At 50.0% G+C, this 26,668-nt stretch overlaps 2 protein-coding genes across 2 annotated transcripts in view; both read right to left on the reverse strand.

Moving 5' to 3' along the window:
* Positions 1 to 1,061: 1,061 nt before the first annotated feature.
* LOC147710663 (uncharacterized) overlaps positions 1,062 to 26,668 on the reverse strand; it is a 74,871-nt gene continuing 49,264 nt past the window's right edge. Inside the window, exon 20 of the mRNA XM_086919373.1 lies at positions 1,062 to 1,565. Within this exon, the coding sequence (XP_086775499.1) occupies positions 1,407 to 1,565 (159 nt within the window). The 3' untranslated portion in view covers positions 1,062 to 1,406. The remainder of the gene's footprint in view (positions 1,566 to 26,668) is intronic.
* On the reverse strand, positions 16,643 to 18,907 carry LOC147710664 (uncharacterized). Its single transcript, XM_086922557.1, has one exon. It carries the CDS (start codon positions 18,905 to 18,907, stop codon positions 16,643 to 16,645), a length of 2,265 nt encoding a protein of 754 aa, XP_086778683.1.

Genomic DNA, 26,668 nt, shown 5'->3' on the forward strand with positions numbered 1-26,668 from the left:
TGTTTTTTTTGTCCAAAATGTTAGTATTGCCACTGACATATTCACCGAACTAAAACATTACTTTAACCTTTGTTTTTTGTCTCATTGAATATACATAAATATATTTTTTAATTTATTATGCCAGTTGGAGTGTTATATGTATGTACATATGTATGACTTCCTGTAGCAGGCACCGGGCATTCCCCCGGTGCGCCGCACGGGTGGGGGGCCGGTTTGGGGCCCCATAGGCCTTTTTTGTTAGAGGGCCGTTTTTGCAGCATAGCTGCAAAATCGGCCCTGTAACAAATCGGACAAAAACCGGCCCTGGCAAAGAGCTTGGCAGCACCCACAACCGGGGGTGGGGGGCAGCTGAGCACTTTGCCAGGGCCGGTTTTGGTTCCCAGTCCCGCCCTGTATATATATATGGTATTTCTATAGCATGAATCTAGTCAAAAAGACAAAGAAGTACTGTACAGGGTCAAAGATAAGCATATAATCAATAAATGATAGGAGAAGAATGTGCTCATTGGACTGTTACTGCATTGTGATGTAGTGTTCTTTAAAAAAGTGTGTCTTCAACTCTTTCCTAAGATAGAGCTGCGTTAGGTTAGATTAAGTCACTGCCTCCTGAATTTTCTAAGGGAGTATGTTGCAGTACCTGAGAGTGACCATATTTGGTGCTATACTCACCTCAAAGTTGGGCTGGAGTACATTTAATACTGTTTTGAGACCTTTAGGGTTGCAGTAACTTTAGATTCAGTTTGTGAATAACAAGGGTCTCACTCTTTTGTGAGTGGTACTTTAGCATGCCGCTCCCTAACATCCTTCCTGTCCCTCCCTAAACCCCACTTAAATTGTCTTAAACTCCTCCTATTGATGTGCAAATATTCCCCATTTTATAGCTACTGTCCATGGTCCCATTCACATTGTCTACAAAAACATTTCCGTAGGAGTATCGAGAACGCCTCCACTTTGAAAGAGATCTCCTCACAGACACAATAGAAGAGTTGGAGATTTTCACTCAGACACCTTGCATAAAACCTTCTGAGACACAAATATGCTTACTCAGTTGAGGGAATTTCAGTTTCCGAAGTGGAATATATTCTTATTTTTTTAAAATACAGCCACTGCTAAGCAGGGCATGATTACAGACAGGAAAGGTTCACATTTTGTGTTTTTGGAGTTGCTTAAACAAGAAACCCATCGGCTCATCCAAGTCTGCATTAAAAATGTCTTCCTCTATATTCATTTACTCCCTTTATGAAACAGAGGGTATTTGTAGTATAAATCCCTGAATATGCTGAAGGAATATTATCAGTGTTACATTGCGTTTGTTGACAATTAAAAATGAGATATAAAAATTGGAGGTGATCAGTTATTTTTCATTGAAAGCACTATGGACTTGGTTCCTTTTCCCTGACAGGCTTTTAGTCCAGTTCTTGTCCCTCCTCTAAGAGATGTTCTACATTGCTGTTCCTTCTTCTTCGTCTTCCAAATCTATGGAAAAAGGCAGGGAAGCTAAGGCAAGATCCAGTTTTCTTCTCTTCTTCTACTGTTTCTTTTGCCATGTCTAGGGTCGGAGTGTCCTAAATTACAAGCCAAAACAAGAAATAAAACGAACATTGTTATTTACATCAAATCGCCCTCACTTAAATTGACCTATAGCCCACTCCTCCTCCTTAAAGACACACATGTTCTCTTGACCATCAAAATTAAATAAAGACTAATGTGAACAATATTTAAGCAACTTGATACAATATTCCTTCTGAATATAACTCACCAGTTCCTTTGTTAGACCACATTTTTTTAAAAGACTGTTCAATCCTCTTCTAACTCTATAATGCATTTGGTCACTGAATCCACAGAAATGTTGTTTAAAAACTGAAATTTCGATGTCTAGTCTAGCACAACCTGAGCTGTTATAAAATTGATAGGTAAGTTGTGTTGAACTTCCATTGTTAAACCCTCGCACAATTACGTTTTTGATTTGGGCCTGATCTGAGAGATGTCAGAAAGAAGATAACCTCCATCATGGGATCATATCTCTGCAGAAATATGGAGTTTTAAAGGAAAATATTATTCTGTCTTCCTTAAGTGTCTCAAAAAGAGCACTGCCGCTTTAAGAACGTAGGGACACCTTTCCTCAAGCCTCCTTCCACAAGCATAAGCTCCATGAATGCATCATCCACTGCTTCACCTAATTTCTTTTATTTAAGCCAAATAGGTGGGATTGGAGGATTGGCTACTCCCTGGCTTCCCTATTCTGGAAACTGCTGGTCTTCTCTCCCGCTGCATCCCCTTAGTAGAAGGAGCGCATTATGCTACTTTTTTGGGGGCTTATTTGGATATGGAAGATATTGATTCCCAATGCCACTCTCTCTGTTTACAGCATGCTTCAGGAGGTTGCATGGCATGCCACAAACAGTTCTCAGCAGCTGACCCTTACAAGACCGAATTCTTGTGGCGGGCAAACCTTAATCTTGTGAGCTGTCTTTTTTCTGAATTAAATGTATCCATGTGAAAGCATTATTCTTGATGACCCTGAAGAGCTGGGTATCAAAGGTGATCATGGGCTTTTAAGGTGGATGGAAAATGTCGCACTTATTTAATTAAAGGGTATTTGGGCCTAGGGTTGTATCAGAATTGGCAGCACTTATCGTTACCATTAATAGGGTAACTACCTCTGTTCTAGAGGCTCCTGCCACCCACTCAGGAGGGGAAAGCTCCTGGTACCCACATTTCTGAGTATATGTCAAAACCAAGCTGTAAAGTATTGGTACTTGAGGCACTGAATGACCTGTTCTTTCCTGAATAGATGTGTACTCTACCACATAAGGATGCTCCTGCTGTGGAACCCCAAGGAGCATGTGCCTGCTGAATAGACTACTAGAGGAAAATCCTCAAGGACATTAATAGGGCTTTAGTCTCTTTGGAGGTTGAGCCTGTCTCCCTTTCCCAGGTCCCAGTTCATCAGTGCTAGAGTACCTGGACCCAGGGCCTTTTATCAAAGATCCTGAAAGCCCCGATCCAGCTGTTAAAGCACACTCCATAAATGGGTAGAAAGGAAGGTTTTGAGATCAAATGTGACCCCTCCTTTGTTTCTAGAGCCTGCTGGGGAGTTCTTGTGATTTTGTACATTTAAAGAAGTGCGCCAAGTAAAAGGAGAGGGAAGAGGATAGCTAAAGTGAGAAAACATTCAGTAAAGGGATTGAGGCCAACTGCAAATGAAGCCGTTTGGACTTCTGAAAACTCAATGCAGGTGATATTTTTAAAAGACTTCAGTGCCAAAAAGTGGTGTGGCAACACACATCTCCTATAATGAGCAGTATGGGGAGCTCGGATTTCTCTCTGTCAGATCACCTCTACTGTAGCTCTCTCCTGATGACAGGGGCTCCCTTCATTTATATCCCTCTTTTCCCAAGCAAATCCTGTCTTCCGCTTTTGCCAAATCAAAATCAGGATCCATCTGAAGATTTTTAACAAACAAACAATGGCCTAGATGTGCAGATGATACTGTACATCAAAACCATATTGATACCCCCTTTTCTTTCCTTTGGTTGCCACTGCTTCTGCTGCAAGGGAGTTTGTAGCTTCCCCGTTGTAAATGTCTGAGACATTTTATGGAGCTACCAAATCGGCTAAATTAGCCAAATACTTCACGGATGCAGGTATGCAAGCATTTTGTAGACCCAAACATTTTGCTTAATGATAATAAACCATCCCCTCCCTCTTCTCCAAGGTAAAAAAAAATGATACTGAATCTAAAACTACAAATGCTGATCCAGAGGAGAAGCCATTACAGACAACAAAATATGTTAATGTATTTATATCTTCAGATTTTTTACCTCTTTTCTAAATGATTTCTGCAGGTCTTTTAGGGTTTTGCCTTAATAGCGCTGCACCCAGCAAATTGAACTAAAAACTTTTGTTGATAAAAGTAAAATTGGGGGTTTCTCTCTCTTTGTTAGGAGCAGTTCAAGCAGTGTTGCCTTAATGACTCTGAGGCCCTGGGCAAGGCACAATTTGGTATCCCCTATTTGTGACAACTACTAATGATATTGCCTACATTGTGGCCATTGAAGCCTTCATGATTCCAAACCAGCTTTCAGAAATGGGATTCACTCAAAAACAGGGGTTGCAAACATTCTTAAGATGACACTGTGCAGGGTTAAGGGTAGAAGTAGGCAGATAGAATGAGAAAGGTTTAGATATAGAAATAGACAGGGGGGAGGAAGGGGGGGAGGAGAGGGTGAGGAAGAAGGAGAGAGGGAGAGACGGAGAGGCAGAGGGAAGGGAGAGAAAGAGAGAGGGGGAGTGAGGGAGAGGGAGAGAGAGGGAGAGGGGGAGGTAGAGAGGGAGAGAGAGGGAGAGGGAGAGAGAGGGAGAGGGAGAGAGAGAGAGGGAGGGAGAGGGAGAGGAAGAGGGGGACAGAGGGAGAGGGAGAGAGAAGGAGAGAGAGAGAGAGGGAGAGAGAGGGAGAGGGAGAGAGAGGGAGAGAGAGGGAGAGGGAGAGAGAGGGAGAGGGAGAGAGAGAGAGGGAGAGGGAGGGAGAGGGAGAGGGGGACAGAGGGAGAGGGAGAGGGAGAGAGAAGGAGAGAGAGGGAGAGAGAGGGAGAGAGAGGGAGAGGGAGAGAGAGGGAGAGGGGGAGGGAGAGAGAGGGAGAGAGAGGGAAAGGGAGAGAAAGGGAGAGGGAGAGAGAGGGAGAGGGAGAGAGAGGGAGAGGGGGGAGGGAGAGAGAGAGGCAGAGGGAGAGAGAGAGAGAGAGAGAAAGAATGAACATGAACTATACTTTCCCAGGGGGGCCATTGGAAGGTGGGGCCATTGGTAATTGCCCACTTTGCTCATCCCTTAAAACACTGCTGTATCAAATCTGTTGCTATGTGAGCTGAAGAGTGTATCCGTCCACTCATAGCAAGGAGGCCTGCATGGTCTTTCCCTGCCCATGGAGCACCATGGGTGGAGTGAACAAATCCCTCTGCCAATGCCTTCACTGCTCCCCCCCAAAACACTTCTGCGCTTCTGTGTTATTCCCCTCGGCTCTTCCCCATGCTTCATTTGTTGTTGGTCTGCAGTGCTCCCGGCCTCAGGCCCTGCTAGGCATTCATACCCACTTCGCCCTAAATTCCTCACACTCCCAAGCTGCCCAAGTCACTTCGCCTTCTCCCTCCAACCCAGGAAGCGCAAGTGAGCGAGAGGAGAAAAAAAGACAGGCAGTTGGAGCAGGTAAGTCAAAAATGGTTTTGCACTATGTTTATGAGTTGAGTGTGTGTGTGGGCCTATGTCTGAGAGTGTCTGTGTATGCAGGTATGTCTATGTGTGTGAAGGTGCATGTGTGCATGCTTGTGTTTGTAACTGTGTATGTGCGTTAGCGCATGTATGTGAGGTCATCTTGCGTGTGTGTGAGGAACAAGTGTTTGCTTCCACTCGTTAGATGCTGGACTTGACACAATAGTGCTAATTCCTGGCAATCTACAGGGTCTGGCACACTGAGGTATTCCCTGCCAACATGCAGGCACTGGCACAGTGTTGATGATGCCTGGTAAAATGCATGCCCTGACACTATGGTGGTTACACATGGCATCATGCAGGGCCATCACACTGGTAATCAATGCCATTTTATGGGCAGCCAAGGCAGATATAGGATCTTTTAGAATACATTAGCATCAGGCAGGGTTAGAGAAGAGAAGAACGAGTACAAGGGATCATATGTTAAAGGTATATTAGTTTACATACTTAACTAACATCTCCAAAATACAAGACAATTGCATTCATGAATACTAGTTTTGACATTGACATCTCATGCCTCCAACCAGCCTCTTCAGAGCATGGAGACTTCTGTGTTGTCCAGCTCAAATTCTGATGCCTCCTCTTCAAAATCCTTGGATGCAAAGTCCAGAACACCAAAAGTGAAAAAAGAACTATTTGTGGTTGCGCGAGTCTCCCTCCTTAGTCTGCAACTGTCAATGCTGCTCTTCAGAAGGCAATGAGTCGAGGCTCATCATTTGAGTTCCCTTTAGACAAACAGGATCAAGATGCAATTGAGTAGTTCCTTTTTCAGTTGCGGAAGACAAAGAGACAGTCCTTGTAGCTCCTGCAGGACATCAGTTTGTATGCACGCCCATTGCTTGGGTTTATATATCTTCTCCATACCGAAAGGTACGGATCTACCATTTGATGGAGGATTTGTGTGCTTCTCGTCAATGGATGAGATGCTGGAGAAATGTAGGACTGGGTGGGACAGGGCCTTAAGTATGAAACACTTTTGTAGGCACACATCACACAATTTGCAAAATCACATTGTTTGCATCCTCCAAAGTGTGTTTATTTTTTAGTGTACTAAACACCTTTTGTGATTCAAAAAAGAATTCTGCAACTCATTTCAAAGAACAAGTTACTTACCTTCGGTAACGATATATCTGTAAGAAACATTAGTTAGTGTTAGATTCCTTACCTTAGAATATCCCCAGGCGTCAGTCTGGATCCGGAAACTTTTGCGTAGCAGTACCCTTGCGCGTCGGTAGGCGTTGTCTGCAGGCGTCCCCTGCGGCTCCGCGTCCGTCGTTGGCGTCGTGCGCCGTGATGACGTCGCTGGAGTACATAGACGCCGCCTCCGCGCGCTGACGTCAGTTCTTTGTACACAGCTTTTCCGCGCCAGAAGACGCAGAGCCATGAGAGAACCAACACTGGTGCCTTTTGAAACTAGGGCCCTGAAAGGGATGTCCTTAACCCTAGGTATCAGTTCGCAGAACGGGGAGGATGGGTGGGTTCGGTAAGGAATCTAACACTAACTAATGTTTCTTACAGATATATCGTTACCGAAGGTAAGTAACTTGTTCATCTGAAAGAAACACGTTAGTGTTAGATTCCTTACCTTAGAATAGATACCCCAGCAATACCAACCCCGGTGGTGGGTCTGCGAACCAATACAACACTACACCAGAAAGTCCTGGAGGACAGAACGGCCAAAGAAGCCATCCCTCCGGACTTGACTGTCCAGGCAGTAGTGCCTCGCAAATGTGTGCAGCGAAGCCCACGTAGCCGCTTGGCAAATGTCCTGCAAGGGGACTCCCCGGCCCAGGGCAGTAGTAGCCGCCGTGGCCCGAGTGGAATGGGCCCTCAGCCCAACAGGAGGCTCCTTCCGAGCCAAAGAGTAGCACGCTTTGATGCAGAGAACGACCCACCGCGAGATGGTCCGTTTATGTACCGCCCGTCCCTTCTTCGCACCCACGTAGCCAACAAACAGTTGGTCATCCACCCGGAACTGGCGTGTGCGATCCATGTAAAATGAAAGCGCACGCTTTGGGTCCAGACGATGGAGCCGCTCTTCATCCTTTGAAGGACGCGGAGGCGGGAAGAAGGAAGGGAGGGTGATGGACTGCCCGATGTGAAAAGCAGAAACTACTTTGGGCAGGAAAGAAGGTCTAGTCCTCAGAACCACCTTGTCAGGATGGATGGACAAGAAAGGAGGTTGGACAGAAAGAGCCTGGAGCTCACTCACTCTCCTGGCAGAGGTGATGGCAACCAGGAAAGCCGTCTTTAAAGTCAGAAGACGGAGAGGGCAAGAATGAAAGGGCTCAAAGGGAGCACACATCAAAAAGGTTAGAACCAGGTTCAAGTCCCACTGAGGCATCACAAACGGAACAGGTGGATACATGTGTGTGATGCCCTTCAAGAATCTCGTTACAATTGGGGACTTGAACAAACAAGGCTGATCAGGATGCCTTAGAAAGGCTGAAAGGGCAGAAAGGTAGCCCTTGATAGTGCCCAGAGCAGAGCCCTGCTGGGCAAGAGAGAGAAGAAACAGAAGAACCTCGGAAAGAGGGGCAGAAAGAGGATCCACAGCCTTTGCTGTGCACCATGCCACAAATCTGTTCCACCGACAGGCGTATACCAACTTTGTGGAGGGACGCCTGGCTGCCAGAATTACATCACAGACTTCAGGAGGCAAGTCAAATGGCCTCAACTGCCGCCGCTCAATCTCCAAGCATGGAGGTGGAGACTGGACAGGTTCGGGTGGAGGACCGTCCCCTGCTGCTGCGACAGAAGGTCCTCCTGAAGGGGCAGGCGGATCGGGGGACCGACTGACATGCTGAGTAGCTCGGGATACCAGTACCTTCGAGCCCAGTCCGGAGCCACAAGGATAACTTGGGCCCGGTCGCGCTTGATCTTCTTCAGCACTCTGGGCAGAAGTGGTATAGGCGGAAAGGCGTATAACAGACCGCAACTCCACTCGCGCCGAAAGGCGTCGCCGTGCGAGTGCCGTCTTGGAAATTCCAACGCGCAGAACTGATGACATTGCGCGTTCTCTTCTGTGGCGAATAGATCTAACCAAGGCTCTCCCCATTTCCGAAAGAGGCCTTGCGCCACGTCCGAGTTCAGACGCCATTCGTGATCCATCGAGCACCGACGGCTGAGTTCGTCCGCCCTGGCGTTCAGAGAACCTGCCAGGTGTTGAACCGTCAGAGTCACGCCCTGACGTTCCAGCCACTGCCAGAGGCGCAGAGCCTCCTGGCAAAGGGTCCACGACCCCACCCCGCCTTGTTTGTTGCAGTACCACATGGCGGTGGTGTTGTCCGTGAACACCTGCACTACACTCCCGTTGACAAAGGGGAGGAATGCCTTCAGTGCTAGACGAATCGCCCGTAGCTCCAACAGGTTGATATGGAGCCGGGACTCCGCCGGAGACCAGATGCCTCTGATCTCCGCCTCTCCCAAGTGGCCTCCCCAGCCCTGGAGGGACGCGTCCGTCACGACAACGTGCTCCGGTTGGGGAAGGGAGAGGGATCTGCCTCTGACCCAATCGCGGTCCGTAAGCCACCACTGCAGTTGTCTCGCAGTGCCCTCCGAGATCAAGACGTGGTCGGACAAGTTGCCCTGATGCTGGGCCCACTGAAACTTCAGGTCCCACTGCAGAGCCCGCATCCGCCACCGGGCGTGATGCACCAGAAGGATGCAGGAAGCCATCAGCCCCAGCAGCCGCAGTGTCAACCTGACCGAAACCCGGGATAGGGGCTGAAAGATGGGAATCAAAGCCTGAATATCCCGGACTCGCCGTTCCGGAGGATAAACCCGAAACTGCGCCGAGTCCAGAACCGCTCCGATGAAAAGGAGCTTTTGAGAGGGACACAGGTGTGATTTCGGCACATTGATGGAGAACCCCAGGCCGTGCAAGAGGTCTGCCGTCATCTGGAGGGGGTGGACGACTGTCTGGGGCGAGCCCGTCTTCAACAACCAGTCGTCTAGGTAGGGGAAGACTGAAACCCCTAACCTGCGCAGATGGGCTGCGACCACCACCAACACCTTTGTGAACACCCGTGGGGCGCTGGTAAGGCCGAAGGGGAGCACGATAAACTGAAAGTGCTCCTGGCCTACCGTGAACCGCAGGTAACGCCGGTGGGCCGGCAGGACGGGGATGTGAAAATACGCATCCTGCAAGTCCAACGCTACCATCGAGTCTTGCGGGTCTAGAGCAGCCAAGACCTGAGCCAAAGTCAACATCTTGAACTTCTCCTTCCGGAGGAAGCCGTTGACGTTCCTTAGATCCAAGATAGGACGTAGGCCCCCTTTGTCCTTCTTGGGTACCAGAAAGTAGTGGGAATAGCAACCACGTCCTACTTCTGGCCCAGGAACGCGCTCGATGGCCCCCTTGGCCAAGAGGGCCGTAACTTCCTCCTGTAGAAGTTGCAAGTGGTCCCCCGACACACGGTGGTTCTGCGGTGGCATGGCTGGAGGAGTGGTCTCGAAGGGGAGGGAGTAGCCCCTTCGGACGATTTGCAGCACCCACCTGTCCGATGTGATCGTGCGCCAGCGGGCGTGGTGATGGCGAACCCTGCCACCCACTGGCGTCACGTGGGCCTGAAAGCACGGACTAGGAGGATTTTGAGGCAGATGCTGCGGGGGGGGGATGTGGCCTGACCCCGCCGTCGACCCCGACCGCCTCCACGGCGGTTTCCACGGCCGCCACCGCGTGGATATGATTGCTGCGGTGCGTGGCTGGCAGCACGTGTGGGGACGCCCCTTCCGTGGCCACGAAAGGAGCGAAACGAACCCGTTTGCTGGCGCTGGGTCGAGAGACCCAAGGACTTCGCCGTGACCCTGGAGTCCTTGAAGCGTTCCAGCGCGTGGTCCGCCTTGTCACCAAACAGGTGACAGCCATCGAACGGCATGTCCATCAAAGTATTCTGGACATCTGCCGAAAAGTTGGCGGATCTCAACCAGGCGTGGCGACGAATCGCCACCGTCGTGGACAACGCTCTGCCTAGCGAGTCGGTCGTATCAAGACCACATCGAATAGAATATCTAGCTGCATCTCGGCCCTCAGCTACAGCTTTGCCGAGTTTTGCCCGCACCTCCATGGGGCATTGTGGCAGCAGTTCCGCGACCGTATCCCACACAGAGTGGGTGTAGCGGCCCAAGAGGCAAGCGGTGTTGCAAGACCGCAGTCCTAAACTCAGGGACGAGAAGACCTTCTTGCCATACTGGTCATACCTCTTGGATTCCCGGTCGGGCGGGACCGACGGGAATGCGGACTGGGAGGTAGAGGCCTGGATCACCAGACTCTCAGGGGTGGGGTGGGTGGACAGGAACTTGGGGTCGTCCGGACAAGGACGGTGGCGTCTGGCCACGTTCCGATCAACAGGCGCACCTGAAGAGGGCCTGGACCAAGTGCCCAACAGAACGTCTGATAAGGCTTCGTTAAACGGCAGCAGTGGCTCCTGTGGGCATGACCTCAGTGAGGATGTTAGGCCTCACGGCCGCGACGGGGAGCTCAAGGTTTAAGGCCTTGGCAGCCCTCATCAACACCACTGAATAAGCAGCTCCCTCCTCCGATGCCACGGAAGGAGGAGAGACAAAACCAGGGTTAGGAGAGTCATCCAAACCACTGGCGTCCCCCAAATCACCTGTCCAGTCCATGTCATACTGGCACTCACGTGACAGAGGGTTTTCAGACCCCTCCCAGCCCTCACCGTACTCCACATCATCACCATAGTCGGTGTCAACCATGTAGACCGGCTCCACGGGGTCGACAGGCCCCATCGGCGTCGATCCCGGCGTCGGGCGATGCCGGTCCGACTCCGCGTCCGGATTCGGTGAGGGTATGGGGAAGACGCCGCCCGGAGCCGGCGCCGGAGCCCCGGTGCCGCCCGAAGCCGGTACAGAGGAACCGGCGTCGCGCGGGGGCGGCGTCGGGGGCAACCCCGATGGAATCGGCGCCGGAGTGGATGGGCGTCCATCCGGTGTCGACCCCGAAGGCCCCAGTGGCGCCGGGGTCGGCGCCGTCGGCGGCGCCGGTGTCGGAGCATCTGACGGCGTCGAGGCAGGGTCAGGTGAACCGCCAGGGCCCCCGGACGGGTTCACTGGGCCCGTAGGCGCCGTGGAACCCGCCAGAGGAGACAGGGCCCTCATGGCCACGAGGAACGCCTCTATCTCCTCAGGCGTCGCACTGTGCCCAGGGACCCGAGGGTATGGGGCAGGTCGCGCCGGCGACTCTCGCGGAGCCGCGGGGTTGGGGTCACCCGAACCCCCGGCCGCATCGCGCGAGCGTCGGGGGGAGTCAGGGGTACGATGACGACGCCCCGACTTCTTGTGTTTCTTACCTGAGGAACTCGACGAGTGATGTCGACTTCCGGAGCGCCCGGCGCGGCTCCGCGACCGCTCCCTCGAACGCTCCCTGGACCTCCGGCCGGACCGAGACCGTTCTCGACGTGGGGCCGACACCCGGAGCTCGAGCAGCTTGCGGGACTGCTCCCGCCTAGCTTTGCTAGTCAGAGCCCGGCAATCGACACAGGAGTCGACGTCGTGGTCGGGGCCCAGGCACCGGAGACAGAGTCGGTGATGGTCCGTGACCGACATCGTGCGGTCACAACCGTCACAGTTTTTGAAACCGGGCATCCTACCAGGCACAAAAGATAGATAAGTAGTAATAAACTTGGTCAAAAGACCGGGTACCGCTCTTCAGATCTGCGTCCACTGGCGCGGAAAAAAGAAGAACTGACGTCAGCGCGCGGAGGCGGCGTCTATGTACTCCAGCAACGTCATCACGGCGCACAACGCCAACGACGGACGCGGAGCCGCAGGGGACGCCTGCAGACGACGCCTACCGACGCGCAAGGGTACTGCTACGCAAAAGTTTCCGGATCCAGACTGACGCCTGGGGATATTCTAAGGTAAGGAATCTAACACTAACGTGTTTCTTTCAGATATTGTAATTACTGTCTACAGTCACTAAATTTGCATCAATGCTTCTCTAAGGTATCACACCCTTTTCTGGTGGCATACCTGGATCACATATGTCCTTACCTTTTAATGTGCCACTATAATATTCTATGGCCAATGACTCATCTGCTGGACTCAAGTGTGTTTGGCCAAAGTAATGTGCTGATACTTGGAGTGTTGCAAAGGATAAGTTGGCCTTATTAGCTAAGGATGAAGTTAGCATATTTAGGGCAGACAAATGACCAGCCTTTCAGCATAAAACCTGGTTGATTCCTAGTTAGCGATGGGTGCATTTTTGCAGTTCTCGCAATTATTCCAGCCATAAACCAGGACATTGGAAGGGGCCATAGTATCCCGGGTATTACGAGGCGGTGCCTCAATAAATCATGACAGAGGCTCAGCGATCCTGTGGTGATGTGCCTAGTGCGTGCTCTAGAATCAAACCCCATGCAATCTCATGCTTGGAATGTCTCAGCATGTGCCTGAACTCCTAGGGGCTCCTGTCGCCCAGAAATCCTCTCATGATCTGCTGCAGAACCTAAGACCAAAGAAATATCGAAGGACTCACATGACACCCTTAAAGCAGGCTGCCCCTGCATCTGCAGACAGTGCTGGGTGAATAACCAGACAAACTAGGTGCAGGAAATAAGAAATGCGTTACTTACCTGTAACTGCAGTTATCCAGTATTAGTGTCTTTCATAGATTCACATGCCTGAATCATTCCCCGTCGTCGAGACGGGAGCCTCCGGTATATAAAAAGTAATGTCCTATAGACATACATATAAAGGAATAGACCTAAGGGTCTCACCTTAGTGTCCTATCTAAGTCCTTATGTAAGAAGGACCAAAACAGAGTAGGCCCAAGGGTCCCACCTTGGTAGCCTATCTGTGTCCTTTTGTAAAAAGGACCAAAGTAAAGAGAACCAACCAATCAGCTACTACCTCCTTCTAGAACCTTCCTGTCAGGAGCCTCAGTCTCTCAGATTTTCGGACGCACCAAGCTAGTTAGGCGCAAACTTGTTAGAGAGATAGGTGAGTCCTTCCAGGGGAGGCGGGAGGGTGCATGTGAATCTATGAAAGACACTAATACTGGATAACTGCAGTTACAGGTAAGTAACGCATTTCTTATCCAGTATTTGGGTGTCTTTCATAGATTCACATGCCTGAATCAGAGTAGCAAGCAATACATTAGGCACATTCTGTGATGGTACATCATTTATGAGTCTGTAGATAATACATATCACGCAACTGCAAATCACCAACATGCAATGCCATGTAGTATCTAGGAATAAAGAAATGTGCATACCAGTAAAGGATGGTGGGATGGAAGAAGGCTCACCTCACTGGAATAGATGGCGAAGCACTGCTCTGCCCACTGCTGCATCCCTCGTCAGCTCAGTTTCCAAGCAGTAGTGCCTGGTGAAGGTGTGCAGGGACTTCCAGGTCGCCGCTCTACAAATGTCCAGTATCGGCACTCCAGCAAATAGTGCCGCAGACGTGGACATGGCTCTTGTGGAATGGGCTTTGACTCGTGCCTCCAAAGGCCGCCCAGCCTTGTCGTGGCAGAAAGTTATCGCTGAAGAGATCCACCTTGATATACTTTGTTTCATCAGGGGCATGCCTTTACTTGGTCTGCTAAAGGCAACGAAGAGTTGGGATGACTTTCTGAAGTGTTGTGTCCTGTCGATGTAGAATTTGAGAAATCTCTTCAGATCTAATGAATGCAGGGTTCTTTCAGCTGTAGTAGTTGGGTTTGGAAAGAACGATTTGAGCACCACTGGTTTGTTAAGGTGGAAGTCCGAGGGGACTTTCGGTATGAAGCGGGGGTTAGTTCGTAGAATGACTCTGTCCTCTCTGAATTGCAAAAAAGGATCTTGGATGGAGAGAGCCTGCAGTTCACTGACCCTTCTGGCAGAGGTTAGAGCCAGGAGGAGGGCCGTCTTCCATGAAAGGAATTTGATATCTGCTTTGTGGATGGGTTCGAAGGTGTGCTTCATCAGTTGGTGAAGGACCACGTTGAGGTGCCACGACGGAGGGATTGGTCTTGATCGTGGAAAGGATCTGAATAGGCCTTTTAGGAATTGTTTGACAAGCCTGTCCGCCCACAGGGAAGGACCCTTGGAAGTTCTTGTGAACCTGGATATCGCTGCTAGATGTACTTTGATGGACGCATGTGCAAGGCCTGATTGCGCTAGATGCAGTAGATATGGTAGCAGTTGCTGTGGGGTGACATGAAAGGGGTTTAGGTCTTCTGCCACACACCAAACACAGAAACGCTTCCATTTCAGAGAATAGGTCTTATTAGTGCTGTCGGCACTGGCCTTAGCGAGGACATCTCTACACTCCTGCGGAATGTTCAGGTGGCTGAATTTGCTGTACTCAGGAGCCATGCTGACAACTTCAGAGGGCTCAGGTTCGGGTGGAGAACCTGTCCTTGGGACATTGTGAGCAGGGCCGGATGTTTGTGTAGGCGAAGAGGTGGTCGGACAGATAGGCGATGAAGTTCTGTGCACCAATGCTGCCTCGGCCAGGATGGGGCGATGAGGATCAGAGTGCAGGGCTCCGACTTCATCTTCCTGAGGACCCTGGGTATCAGTGGAAATGGTGGAAAGGCGTAGGCAAACACGTTCCGCCAAGCGATGGAAAATGCATTCCCGAGGGTTCCTGGTTGGTGAAGCCTGCTTGCGAAGCTTGGGCATTTGGCGTTCTCTCAGGTGGCAAAGAGGTCTATCTGCGTGGTTCCCCACTCCGCGAAGATGTATTTCAGCGCCTCCATATCCAATTCCCATTCGTGGGATGGTGACCTTTCCCTGCTCAGGGCATCCGCCAAGACGTTGTCTTTGCCCGGGACGTATTCGGCTTTGAGCGTTATTCCATGCTCTAGATGCCAATTCCAGACTCTCTGTGATTCTTGAGAGAGTGAAAGTGATCGCGTCCCTCCCTGTTTGTTCAGGTAGTGCATCGTCGTGGTGTTGTCCGTCCTGACGAGCACTGGGGAGTTTCGGATCCGTGGAAGGAAAGCTTGTAGAGATAGAAAGACTGCTCTTAGTTCCAGTAGATTGATGTGGATTTTGGATTCCTGTGGCGTCCATTTGCCATTGATCTGGAGTTCTTGCAGGACCGCTCCCCAGCCTTCTAGGGATGCGTCCGTTGTTATTACGTGTGGTTCCGCCGGAAGCAGGAACGGCAGTCCCTGCGACAGATGTTTGGGCGACCTCCACCATTGTAAATGATTGACTATAGTTCGTGTGACTTGTATGCGGTCTTCGAAAGATCCCGCAGCTTGTGTCCATAGACTTGTTAGTTGTTCCTGGAGGGGGCACATTTTGAGACGGCAGTGTGGAATGAGCATAATGCATGAGGACATCATGCCGAGGAGAGACTTGAAGGTACGGACCGGCAGAGTCTTTCTCGATGCCACTGACGTGGCTAAGGAGATGAGTTTGGTCTTTCTCTCCTGCGAGGGGAAGGCTCTCACGCGTTCCGTGTCCAGAGTCGCTCCAAGGAAAGTGATGACTTTGTTTAGTTCTAGTGCCGATTTCTCTCTGTTGAGGTTCAAGCCTAGGCGGCGGAAAAGATTTAGACAGGCACTGGAGGATGTGGCTGCGGCTATCGCAGACGGTGCCTTTACCAGCCAGTCGTCCAGGTATGGGAAAACCTGGTGACCCTGTTGACGAAGGAAGGCTGCCACAGGAGAGAGGCATTTTGTAAATATGTGGGGCAGATTTGAGGCCAAACGGGAGAACACGGAATTGATAGTGGGTTCCTGCTACTGCGAACCTGAGGTACTTCCTGTGTCCCTTGAGGATAGGAATGTGATAGTAGGCGTCCTGCAGGTCTAGGGACGTCATGTAGTCGCCTTCTTCCAGGAGGCCCAGGATTTCTTGTAGTGTGACCATACGGAACGACTGTTTCTTTAGGAACACATTGAGCGCTCTCAGGTCGAGGATTGGTCTCCATTTCTTGCCTTTTTTGTGAATTAGGAAGAAGTGGGAGTAGAATCCTTTTCCTTTTTGGGTGTGTGGAACTTTCTCTATCGCTCCCTTTTGAAGCATGGAAGCTATTTCCTGAAGAAGTAGCCGTAGGTGTCTGTGGGGCTGTTTGGCTGGTGGTGTCGTTGGGGGAATTGAGAGAAATTCTAGTGAATGTCGGAATTGGATAAGTTGTAACACCCACCGGTCTGTTGTTATTTTTTGCCAGTTCTTCAGGAAGAACGTGAGTTCTCCTCCAAGTCTTAAAAAATGCAATGGTGGATGGGCTGGCCATAGGGATGAGTCATTGGCGGTTGCCAGCAGGTCTCTTTTGGTTTTTTCCTCTGTAGGTCGATTTATTGTAGGAAGATTGACGTCCTGTCTGGCCTTGACGCTGTTGGTACTGCGTTTTGCTCTGGGTGTACGGGTAGGAGGACCTGTTCTGGTAGGATCCTCTGTATGCAGATTGTCCCCTTCATCTGTTACCACGAAAGGACTGGTTTCTAAATTGTAGAGTCCCCAGAGCTTTGGCCGTATCTGTATCCTTTTTGATAGTGGTGAGGGCTTCGTCGATTTTTTCACCAAAGAGATGTTCGCCATCGTAAGGCATATCGATGATTTTCGTTTGTACTTCCTGACGGAAGGAGGTGGCCTTAAGCCAACCTTGTCGTCTCAGAACAGCGGCAGCTGCCAGCTGCCTGAAGCCAGTCATGGCTACGTCTATAGCACAGTCAATTAGTTCAGAGGCCGATGTTTGGCCCTCTAGGAGAAGCGAGTGTGCCTCCTCCTGTAAATCCTCTGGTAGATTAGCTAGGTAGGGCGCGATGTCTGCCCAGAGTTGACGGTTGTAGCGGCCCAGGAGTGCAATTGAATTCGCGACCTTCACCGTCATTGCAGATGTGGTGGAAAAGCGTTTTCCAATGGTATCTAGCTTCCTGCCTTCCTTGTCGGGTGGCGTCGATAAGGGAGATACAGGATTGCGCGATTTCTTCTGCGCCGCTTGTGTGACCACGGAGTCTGCTTTGGGGTGACCCGTGAGGCATGCTGGCGCCGATGAGGTTGCTTTGTATTTTTTATCAAGCCTGGGCACTACCACCGGAAGTGAAGCTGGCATTTGCATTAGTTGTTTGCCTTGTTTCCATAGGTAGTCAATAATCGGGATTGACCTAGTTGTCTTTTTCGTAGGTTCCTTAAAATCGTAGAGGAAACATTCAGTCTCCTGGGTTCCCATAGACATATGGAACCTTTTGGCCGCCCGCTCTATGAGGTTATGGAAACCACCAATGTCTACGGGTGGTGATTCCGAAGACTGTGGCTCTGGAGAGGCCGGGGATTGAGCGACGTAGTCCTGGTCTGCGTCAGGGTCTGAGTCATCGTCACGGACTTCCCCTTCTTTGTGATCTCTCTCATCATCGTCGGACGAGAGAATGTCTTGTGCTGGATCTTGGTCTTTAGAAAGTACCAGTGGAGGAGGCTTATGTCGAGGTACAGGAGCAGGTACCTGTGTAACTGGAGGTGCAGTTGTAGTGGTTTTCTCTGGGAACCGCTCTTTATAGTCTTTTATGAGGAATTGTAGGTCCGAGACAATGGATGCTGGAAGGCACACCATCGGTGTTACTTGTGTGTGCACCTGAGTATGGACAGTCTGTTCCATGTGTTCCTCTACTTCTTGTTCCTCATCTGTGCTTTGGCACTTAAGAACCAATTCTGAAGGACTAGTGGCCTGAGTATATAACTCCTCATCCAACTCTTCATCTTGCAATAAGCAGGACGGGGTCAGTTGTTGCACCTTACTGGGTGACGTCATGTCCGGTGTGATTGGCTTTTTTGTTATTTTGATTGTGACATGGAATGTCTGGGCATCCATGGCATGTGAAAGTAGTTCAGACTCTTTCCATGTGCCTGCGGTCGTCGACGCCTGTGTCGACGGTGCCGCCGTTGTAATCTCCGTCGTCGGCGGTAATTTACTCTTCGTCGACGGTGTGTCCGTCGACGACGCCCTCGTCGACGTTGTCCTCGTCGACGACAATTTCTCCGTCGTCGACGGCTTCGTCGTCGTCGATGGGATACTCCTCGTCGACAAGGGAGGCTTTGTCGACGTTGCGTTTTTCGTCAACGGAGTCGTCGTCGATGTCTTCGACGTCGATCTCGTCGTCGACAGCACAATCCTAGTCATCGATGGGACGGTAGACGGCACAGGTCTACTCGTCGACGATGATGGTGTCGTTCTCGTCGTCGAGGAAGATGCCGACGATGCCGTCGTCGTCGGCACTGTTGTCGTCGACGTCGAGACGGTTTTTAGCGCTGAGGTGACCATTGACGTTGTCATTGTCGCTGGAATCAGCGGCTGCTTCCTGGGGACAGGAAGGTCCTTGTCAGACACTGGTGGCCTGCCCTCTGAAGACTTTCTAGAGGCCTTCTTAGGAGGGGTGTCTGAGGGGCTAGGGGAGGAAACCCTTGGCCTCTTCAAGGAGAACTGCGAAGCACCAGAAATGCTCTCGCCTTCTGAAACCAAGTCGCTCTCTGGTTTGTTCTTCAGTCTGTTCAGCCATAGTAAAAGGCGTCCTTCACGGTCCTTCAGGGTTTTGTTGGAGAAGGTTCTACATATCTTGCAGTCCTTGGCCTGATGTTGGGGGTAGAGGCAGTATAAACAAGTTTCATGTTTATCCTCTACGTGAAGCCTTTTTTTACTACAGGAAGAACAGGCTCTAAAGAGACCTTTTTTCTGGCTATCAGCCATAGCAAAGAAGTTGTGAAAAATTAGTTTTCTGATGAAAGAAGCAAGTTTCCTTAGAAGAACTCAGGTAGAGACTCCCTAGCACAACGTGCGGTAGAAAATCTGAGAGACTGAGGCTCCTGACAGGAAGGTTCTAAAAGGAGGTAGTAGCTGATTGGTTGGCTCTCTTTACTTTGGTCCTTTTTACAAAAGGACACAGATAGGCTACCAAGGTGGGACCCTTGGGCCTACTCTGTTTTGGTCCTTCTTACATAAGGGCTTAGATAGGACACTAAGGTGAGACCCATAGGCCTATTCCTTTATATGTATGTCTATAGGACATTACTTTTTATATACCGGAGGCTCCCGTCTCGACGACGGGGAATGATTCAGGCATGTGAATCAATGAAAGACACCCAAATACTGGATAATACAGAAATGACATCTGCGTGGTGCAGACCTCAATTGAAGCTATCTTTTTCCGAGACACTAGGGCCATCCTCCTGCCAATCCTCCTGTGATCAAAGAAGACTATGATGAGGGATGACCAGGAATCTTGGAAGCCACTGAATTCTCTGCTCAACATGGCACTGGAAACTCATCGCCCTGGGCCTCAAACGCCAAAGGATTCAGTGAACATCCTCAATACAGATGTTGAAAAGCTACAGTTTCAATGGATGGTTAGGCTTGTCGTCCTGAGAAGCTCCTCGGTAGTTATATTTTGATCTTTCGCTTATCACAATGAAGTCCTTGTACATCTGCCGAACTCTTAATCATGCCCAACGTCTCTGCAGGGATGGTCACTCAAATGTCTGCACATGGGGACACAGTACAGCCAACAATGTTCAAGAAAAAATATCTTTGTTGTATCAAGCATTCTATCTTAATCTTTATTTGAAACCAACCCCTGTGTCAAGTAATGACTATGGATTCAGTCCAGTTTTAAGGTAGGAAAGGAAGTTGGGGGTCTTTTATTGAAACAATAAAAGACAGTAGCACAATGCACCACTTGAGGTCACCGAAAGTGAATCTGTAACTTATTTATCCCTTAAAATCCCTTATGCAAGGCTCAATACCCACAAAGTGTACAGAGAAGCACAACTAAATATGTGGTAGAGGGGAGAAGATTAGTGAAAGGAGATGGGGCCAAAAGCTACACCTTCTTTGTGTGGCAAACTTTATGGCGCTGCACTATGCTCTTTATTATATGCATCCCAGCAGGTCCATATGTCCATGGTGTCTGCTATTTACTGTAGACTCTATTCAGAGGATTCCAACAGTCAATTGTGAATGCTCATTATTACTCAGGCAAAGCTGGCACCAACAAATTCTCATTCTGATAGTGATGATGTAATACCAAATTCTCACCTTTTGATTATTCTTCCAGACCTTAGACTGGATCTGGAAAATCTTTAGCTGTACTCCTGTGTGCCAACAGGCGGTACCAGCAGCTCAGAGGCCATGTTGTTCCTCATTGGACATGAGCTCCTCTGGCCTATAAAGGTGTCACCCATACATGTTCACAATTAGTTTTTCCGTGCCAAAAGACATCGATCCAGAAATACTCCTTGTCTCTCTTGAGGCCACTCTTTAGACTAAAGTTCTACAGTTTGAACGGGAAACTGTCACCACCCAAATCTACAGGGCTCACACACTCCTGAAGTCAAACCCGCTGCAGATCATCATTATGTTCTGAAAGCACAAGGAGCACTGGTGGGACTCGGCCCCTTGTCATCACTATTGATCTCCAGAAAAGGCGCTAGGGTGTCATTGTGTCTCCAGGTCATGCTCCCGAAGTCGTTCCACTTCAGAACCGATTCGACCCATGTCCCATGGCAACCTGAATTTCTAGGGCTGTTGGCAATGCTGAAGAAGATTGAGGAATCCCGTGACACCAATACTGTTGCTGTTTATCATGTTACCAGCTCCCTCTGATCCTCCTCGGAGACCTGAACTTCCACCTTGAGAACTCCAAAGACAGCAACTCCACCACCCTGCTCGACAACCTCGCCAACCTCGGACTCAAACAACTTGTCATGACTCCCACCCACTCCGCCGGACACAAGCTCGACCCCATCTTCTCCGCCAGCAACCACGTCACCTGCTGCCACACCACAGAACTCCACAGGACCGACCATCGCTGCATCCACTTCACCTTCAAGAAGCCTACCACCCACCACCGTACATAACGGGCCCCCCACCGCAGTCGGAGCAAAGTCACCGAAGACCAGCTAGCCACCACCCTCACCTGAAACCCACCAACGGACACTACCGACCCCGACTCTGCTGCCCTCAACCTCAGGCAATGGATCGAAGACTGCGCCAACACTCTCGCCCCGATCAAGAAACCCTCAAACAGACGCACCGAAAGAAAAGCCATCTGGTTCACCGCCGACCTCCAGGCATCCAAGCAGGCCTGCTTTAAGCTCAAGAAGAAGTGGCACCACAAACAGACACAGGACAGCAATACAGTCTACAAGAGCGCCATCCTCCAGACATCACCAACTCATCCGAACCGCCAAAAGGACCTCCTTCAAAGAGCGCATTGACAACAACGCACACAACAGCAAAGAGCTCTTCTACATCGTGAAGGAACTTTCCAACCCCAGCGCCAACTCCAACGACATCCAGCCATCACAAGAGATCTTCGACTCCCTAGCCACCTTCTTCCACCGCAAGATCGCAGACATTCACGACAGCTTCAGCATTCTGGCCCCCCGACAAACACAGACGGCTCAGACTCGCTGCCCCTCAGCCACATCGACTCCCTGCTCTCCTGGACCCACGTCAACGACGAAGACACCATCAAAATCATGAACACCATCCACTCCGGCTCACCATCTGACCCCTGCTCGCACCACATCTTCAACAAAGCAAGCCCCACCATCGCACCCCATCTCCGCAAGATCATCAACAGCTCCTTCGAGACCGCCACCTTCCAGGAGAGCTGGAAGCATGCCGAGATCAACGCCCTACTTAAGAAACCCAAGGCAGACCTCAAGAACGTCCGGCCCATCTCCCTCCTCCCGGCGAAAGTCATTGAGAAGATTGTCAACAGGCAATTGACCTCCTTCCTCGTAAAGAACAACATCTTGGACCCGTCCCAATCTGCATTCGGCAGCAACCACAGCACCGAAACAGCCCTCATCGCCACCACCGACGACATCAGCGACTTGCTGGACAGTGGAGAAACTGCGGCCCTCATCCTCCTGGACCTCTCGGCCGCCTTCGATACCGTCTCACCACACCCTCCGCACTTGCCTCCACAACTCAGGGACCCGCGACAAAGCACTGGACTGGACCACCTCCTTCCTCACCGACAGAACCCAGAGGGTCCGCCTCCCCCCATTCCGCTCTAAAGACACCAAGATCATCTGCGGCGTACCCCAAGGATCGTCCCTCAGCCCGACTCTCTTAAACGTCTACATGGCACAGCTCGCCAACATCGTCCGATCGCACGACCTCAACATCATCTCATACGCCGACGACACCCAGCTGATCCTCTCCCTCACCAAGGCCGCCACCACCGCCAAATCCAACCTCCACAAAGGAATGAAGGCCATCGCTGAATGGATGATGAACAGCCGCCTGAAACTGAACTTGAACAAGATGGAGGTCCTCATCATCGGATCCACCCCCTCCGCCTGGGATGACTCGTGGTGGCCGGCCGCACTGGGAGCTGCACCAACGCCCACTGACCACGCACCCAACCTGGGAGTCATCCTGGACTCCGCATTGTCAACGACCCAGCAAGTAAACACCGTCTCCTCCTCCTGCTTTAACACCCTCTGCATGCTCCGCAAGATCTACAGATGGATCCCCACTGGAACCAGAAGGACGGTCACCCAGGCCCTCGTCAGCAGCAGACTGGACTACGGCAACGTTCTCTATGCAGGAACCTCAGCCAAACTCTAGAAACGACTACAACGCATACAGAACGCCTTTGCACGCCTCATCCTCGACATCCCCCGCCACATCACAGCCCACCTGAAAGACCTGCACTGGCTCCCCGTCAACAAGAGGATCACCTTCAAGCTCCTCACTCACGCGCACAAAGCACTCCACAACACCAGACCAGAGTACCTCAACAAACGATTCACCTTCTACACCCCGAACCGCCAGCTTCGCTCCGCTGACCTCACCCTCGCCACCGTCCCCCACATCCGTCGAGCGACTGCCGGCGGCAGATCGTTCTCCCCCCTCACCGCAAAAACATGGAACATCCTCCCCATCCGCCTACGACAGACCCAGGACCTGCTGGCCTTCAGGAGACTCCTCAAGGCCTGGCTGTTCGAGCAGTAGCAGCACCCCTGCCACCCCTCCCCCCCAGTGCCTTGAGGCCCTCACGGGTAATTAGTGCGCTCTACAAATGAACTGATTGATTAATCGATTGATTGATTGATTGATGCACCTTTCTAGCACTAAGGAGCTAAGAGGCCTCCAAACCGGACTTCTGCTGGTGGGTTTGCATGGGCACCAGCTGGACCCTCTGGTTGCGGTCTGGCACCATAGTGCCAGACCACAAGTCCTATAGGACTGTCTGATGCTGAGCCAGCGCCACGCTGACCTCGACTAAAGCTGCCCGCTGCTCTAACTGAGTCAGAGCCATTCAGGCAGCCTCTTGACTCTGACACTTTGCCTTTGCCCAACAGAAGGCTTCATGTAATCCATGAATTATTTGGCATAGATTGATTCCTACAGTGGTGGCTATGATACGGGGGATGAATTTGGAAACAACACGAAAAGGGACCCCTGGGATCAGCATTACTGAAGGTAAGTAACTTGCTCATCTTGAACTTGTATTTATCTTAAAAAACCTACTGGAGCCAACCCACAAGTGAACTTTTAATCATTATAATATCGGCAACGGGTTAGTTGGAAGCTGAAGCCGGGAGAATGCAAGAACCATTATCAAAGTGTACAAAGAATCTTAAGAAAAAAATCAAGTAAAAGAAGAAAAGGAAAAATAACAAGGCACCCCGCCAATGCTAGGATGCCCTCTGGCTGCTGTAAAGCAGTACACTATATCAGAAGAGAGCAGCGCATGGAAAAAGAAGTCGGTGTTGATGGTGGAAACATCTCTACAGTATAAGTTCTGCAGCCCGAAGGACGCATAGAGTCCTGGAGAACTGCAGTGGGGTAAAGCTGATCTTGTTTGAGGTCAGGTTTCAGTTTCCACAACAGACACTCAGTAAGATCTTCGTTTTGTTCAGCTAAATACCGACGACATAAAAGATGAACTGTGGTTTCTCATCTTCCGTGAAGAGAAGTTATTTTTTATTTAGATTTCTGGCAGCAGTGGAAAAAATGCCTTTCCTCATTTTTAGACTGTCCTGAAAAGTAAAGAAGGCCATTCTTCATGTTTTTTCAGTCGTTTTTACTGTGCAGGTTTGCGCTTGTAGCGACTTGTTGTGCAGTTTAACATGTTTTTTTTCCATTGGGCGTGTTTTTGGATTGACAAGGATTAGATTTAGAAGGGATATACCCATGTAAGTGTTGATACCCCTGTCTATATTGAGTCTTCTTTAGTCTTCGGTAGATGAGGTCTCTCCCAATCACTGACTCATTTCGGATTGCCCGTTCTGTGCATGTTATGCTCGCAGTTGGTTAGTTAATAGAATTATGAATTCTCTGATGTGCCCTGTGCGTACGTGCATCTGCATGATGTTTGCTGCTTGGTGCATCCCCTGTTTCAGTTTGTCGTTTCCTGTGAGTGGGTGCATTGTGCATTGTTACAACGTCTTCGCAATAGGGGCGAATGTTGCATGTTGTTCAAGGGAGTTATTTGGTCTTTTACATATTATTACAGCGTTAACTTATTTTCGTGTATAGAACATATGTCTGTGACCTGCGTGTGCTACATAGTAGTGTGTTGTAGAAGAACACATGTTTGAATAAAACCCCAGCACATACCAATTGCTTCGGAAGTCTTCACAGTTGTTGTTCACCCCGGATAAGTGTTTGGTTCCTTCACATGATGATTGAGTCGAGGATGAAGCAACGTGTAAGTGACCTAAATTGAGGCTATTCCTGATTTATTCCCCTCCATGGTTAGCAATCACTGGTATGATTCACCTGGTGCACATTTTCTTGTCTTCCTTTTGTCCAGAGGAGTCCAGAATCCAATACTACCGAAACGTATCAACTGTATGTAAATGTAATGTAAATGTATAGGCATTTATATAGCGCACTACTTACCCGGAGGGTCCCAAGGCTCTTCGACCGCTGCGAAACCCTTCCTGGCTTCCCTGAGAGATGGTCCCATAATGGGTATCTCCAGGGTGAGACCAGGCATCCCCGGCGGTCTGGTGGGGCCGTTAGTGAAGATGAGGCAAGCTAATGCCCAGAGTTGCCGAGTGTGATCGCTGATCAGAGTGGGCACCGAGGCGAGAGAATTATCGAGTCCGCTGACCCTGGTCCAGAAACCTGCCGCGCCGGGATTCAAACCCTGGTCCCGGGCCGTCCTCTGCTCTCGGGTCTGCCGCCTCTAACCAGTGAGCCACACTACTTCACATAAGCAGAGCACTCTATTTATGTAAAATGGACTTTAGGCTAATTCAATTGTTTGGCAAGGAGTATGGTAACAAGTAGAGGTTTCTCCAGCTGACTCCTTGATATTGTGATCACCTCCTAGGTGGATTATAACTGGAATCATCTCCGAAGCACCTGTATTTGCTGAAAATCGTTGAGAGTCAATGCATTGTTTGGCAAACTCTACCCCTAGCAGCTGTTTGTGTTATATTGTTAATACATATTTATGTTCTAAGGTTTCTTTTTCGTTGGTGAGATATTGGGAATGGTTGTATGATGGAACTCCGCATACCTTTATAACGCTGTCTCTACCCTGACTGCGACATTACCACAACATTACCACTCGTTCCTTTACCACGCAAGTCATTACTACACCTTGCCTTCGGGTGGCGCTGGGCTTTGGAATAGTCTATGCAACAGTAGGAAAGATGTTGGACGTGACCTCCAACACCAGTCCAAGAAGGCGCCGCTATTGTGATGACTTGCGGGGTAAAGAAACGCGTAGTAACGTCGCAGTCAGGGTAGTGACTGCATTGTAAAAGCACATTGTGACAGAAACTGCGTGGTAAAGGACGTTTCCCATTATGAGTATATGTTTATGTCCAGAAACCCTGAAACAAAAATGTAGATATATTGTTTCCTCCTTTCACCAAGATGTAATGTAATGCAATGTAAAAGGAATATCGAAAGAGTCCTCCACCCCCCTCTTCCCCACCCCCCGCCCCATACACAGTTTTGGCTCTCCATCCTTCAGTATTTACTTGCGACAATAGGTAACTTTATTCACGGTTCCCTTTCAAAAGTAGCAATATCACTGTGGAACTATTACATTGTATCCCACATTATATATGGCCACTATCAGAGTGATTTGTTTGAAACTATTTTTGGCAATGGAAACATTAGCTTTTAAATGTTGTGCAATCATTTTCTGCTTGAACTTCAAAAGATTTAACACTGCAAAAGTTATTTTGTATTGGTATCTCTACCCCACCAAACTTAAAAGGATCTTTCCTAGCTCTTACGATCTCTGCTGGCATGGATGCAGCCTTCTTAGGGATTTTCACCATATATGGTGGGACTGCCCGACTATGGTCCTTTTTGTGAGGAGATTCTAATTCATATTAACGGAATGCTAGGTTACCCAGTAACCGACCTCTATCGAGGAAGTTCTTCTAGGCATCAGAGATCCGGGGTTAGAGCTTCAGACAAAAGCAGATAGTGTGATTTTATGGGCATGTCTAGGAGTAGCCAAAA

The sequence above is a fragment of the Lissotriton vulgaris genome, chromosome 5 (genome assembly GCF_964263255.1).
Source record: "Lissotriton vulgaris chromosome 5, aLisVul1.2, whole genome shotgun sequence".
In the NCBI taxonomy this organism is placed as follows: domain Eukaryota; kingdom Metazoa; phylum Chordata; class Amphibia; order Caudata; family Salamandridae; genus Lissotriton; species Lissotriton vulgaris.

Coding starts and splice junctions, on each gene's coding strand:
- LOC147710664 (XM_086922557.1), bottom strand. CDS start 18,907: ATGGCTGATAGCCAGAAAAAAGGTCTCTTTAGAGCCTGTTCTTCCTGT.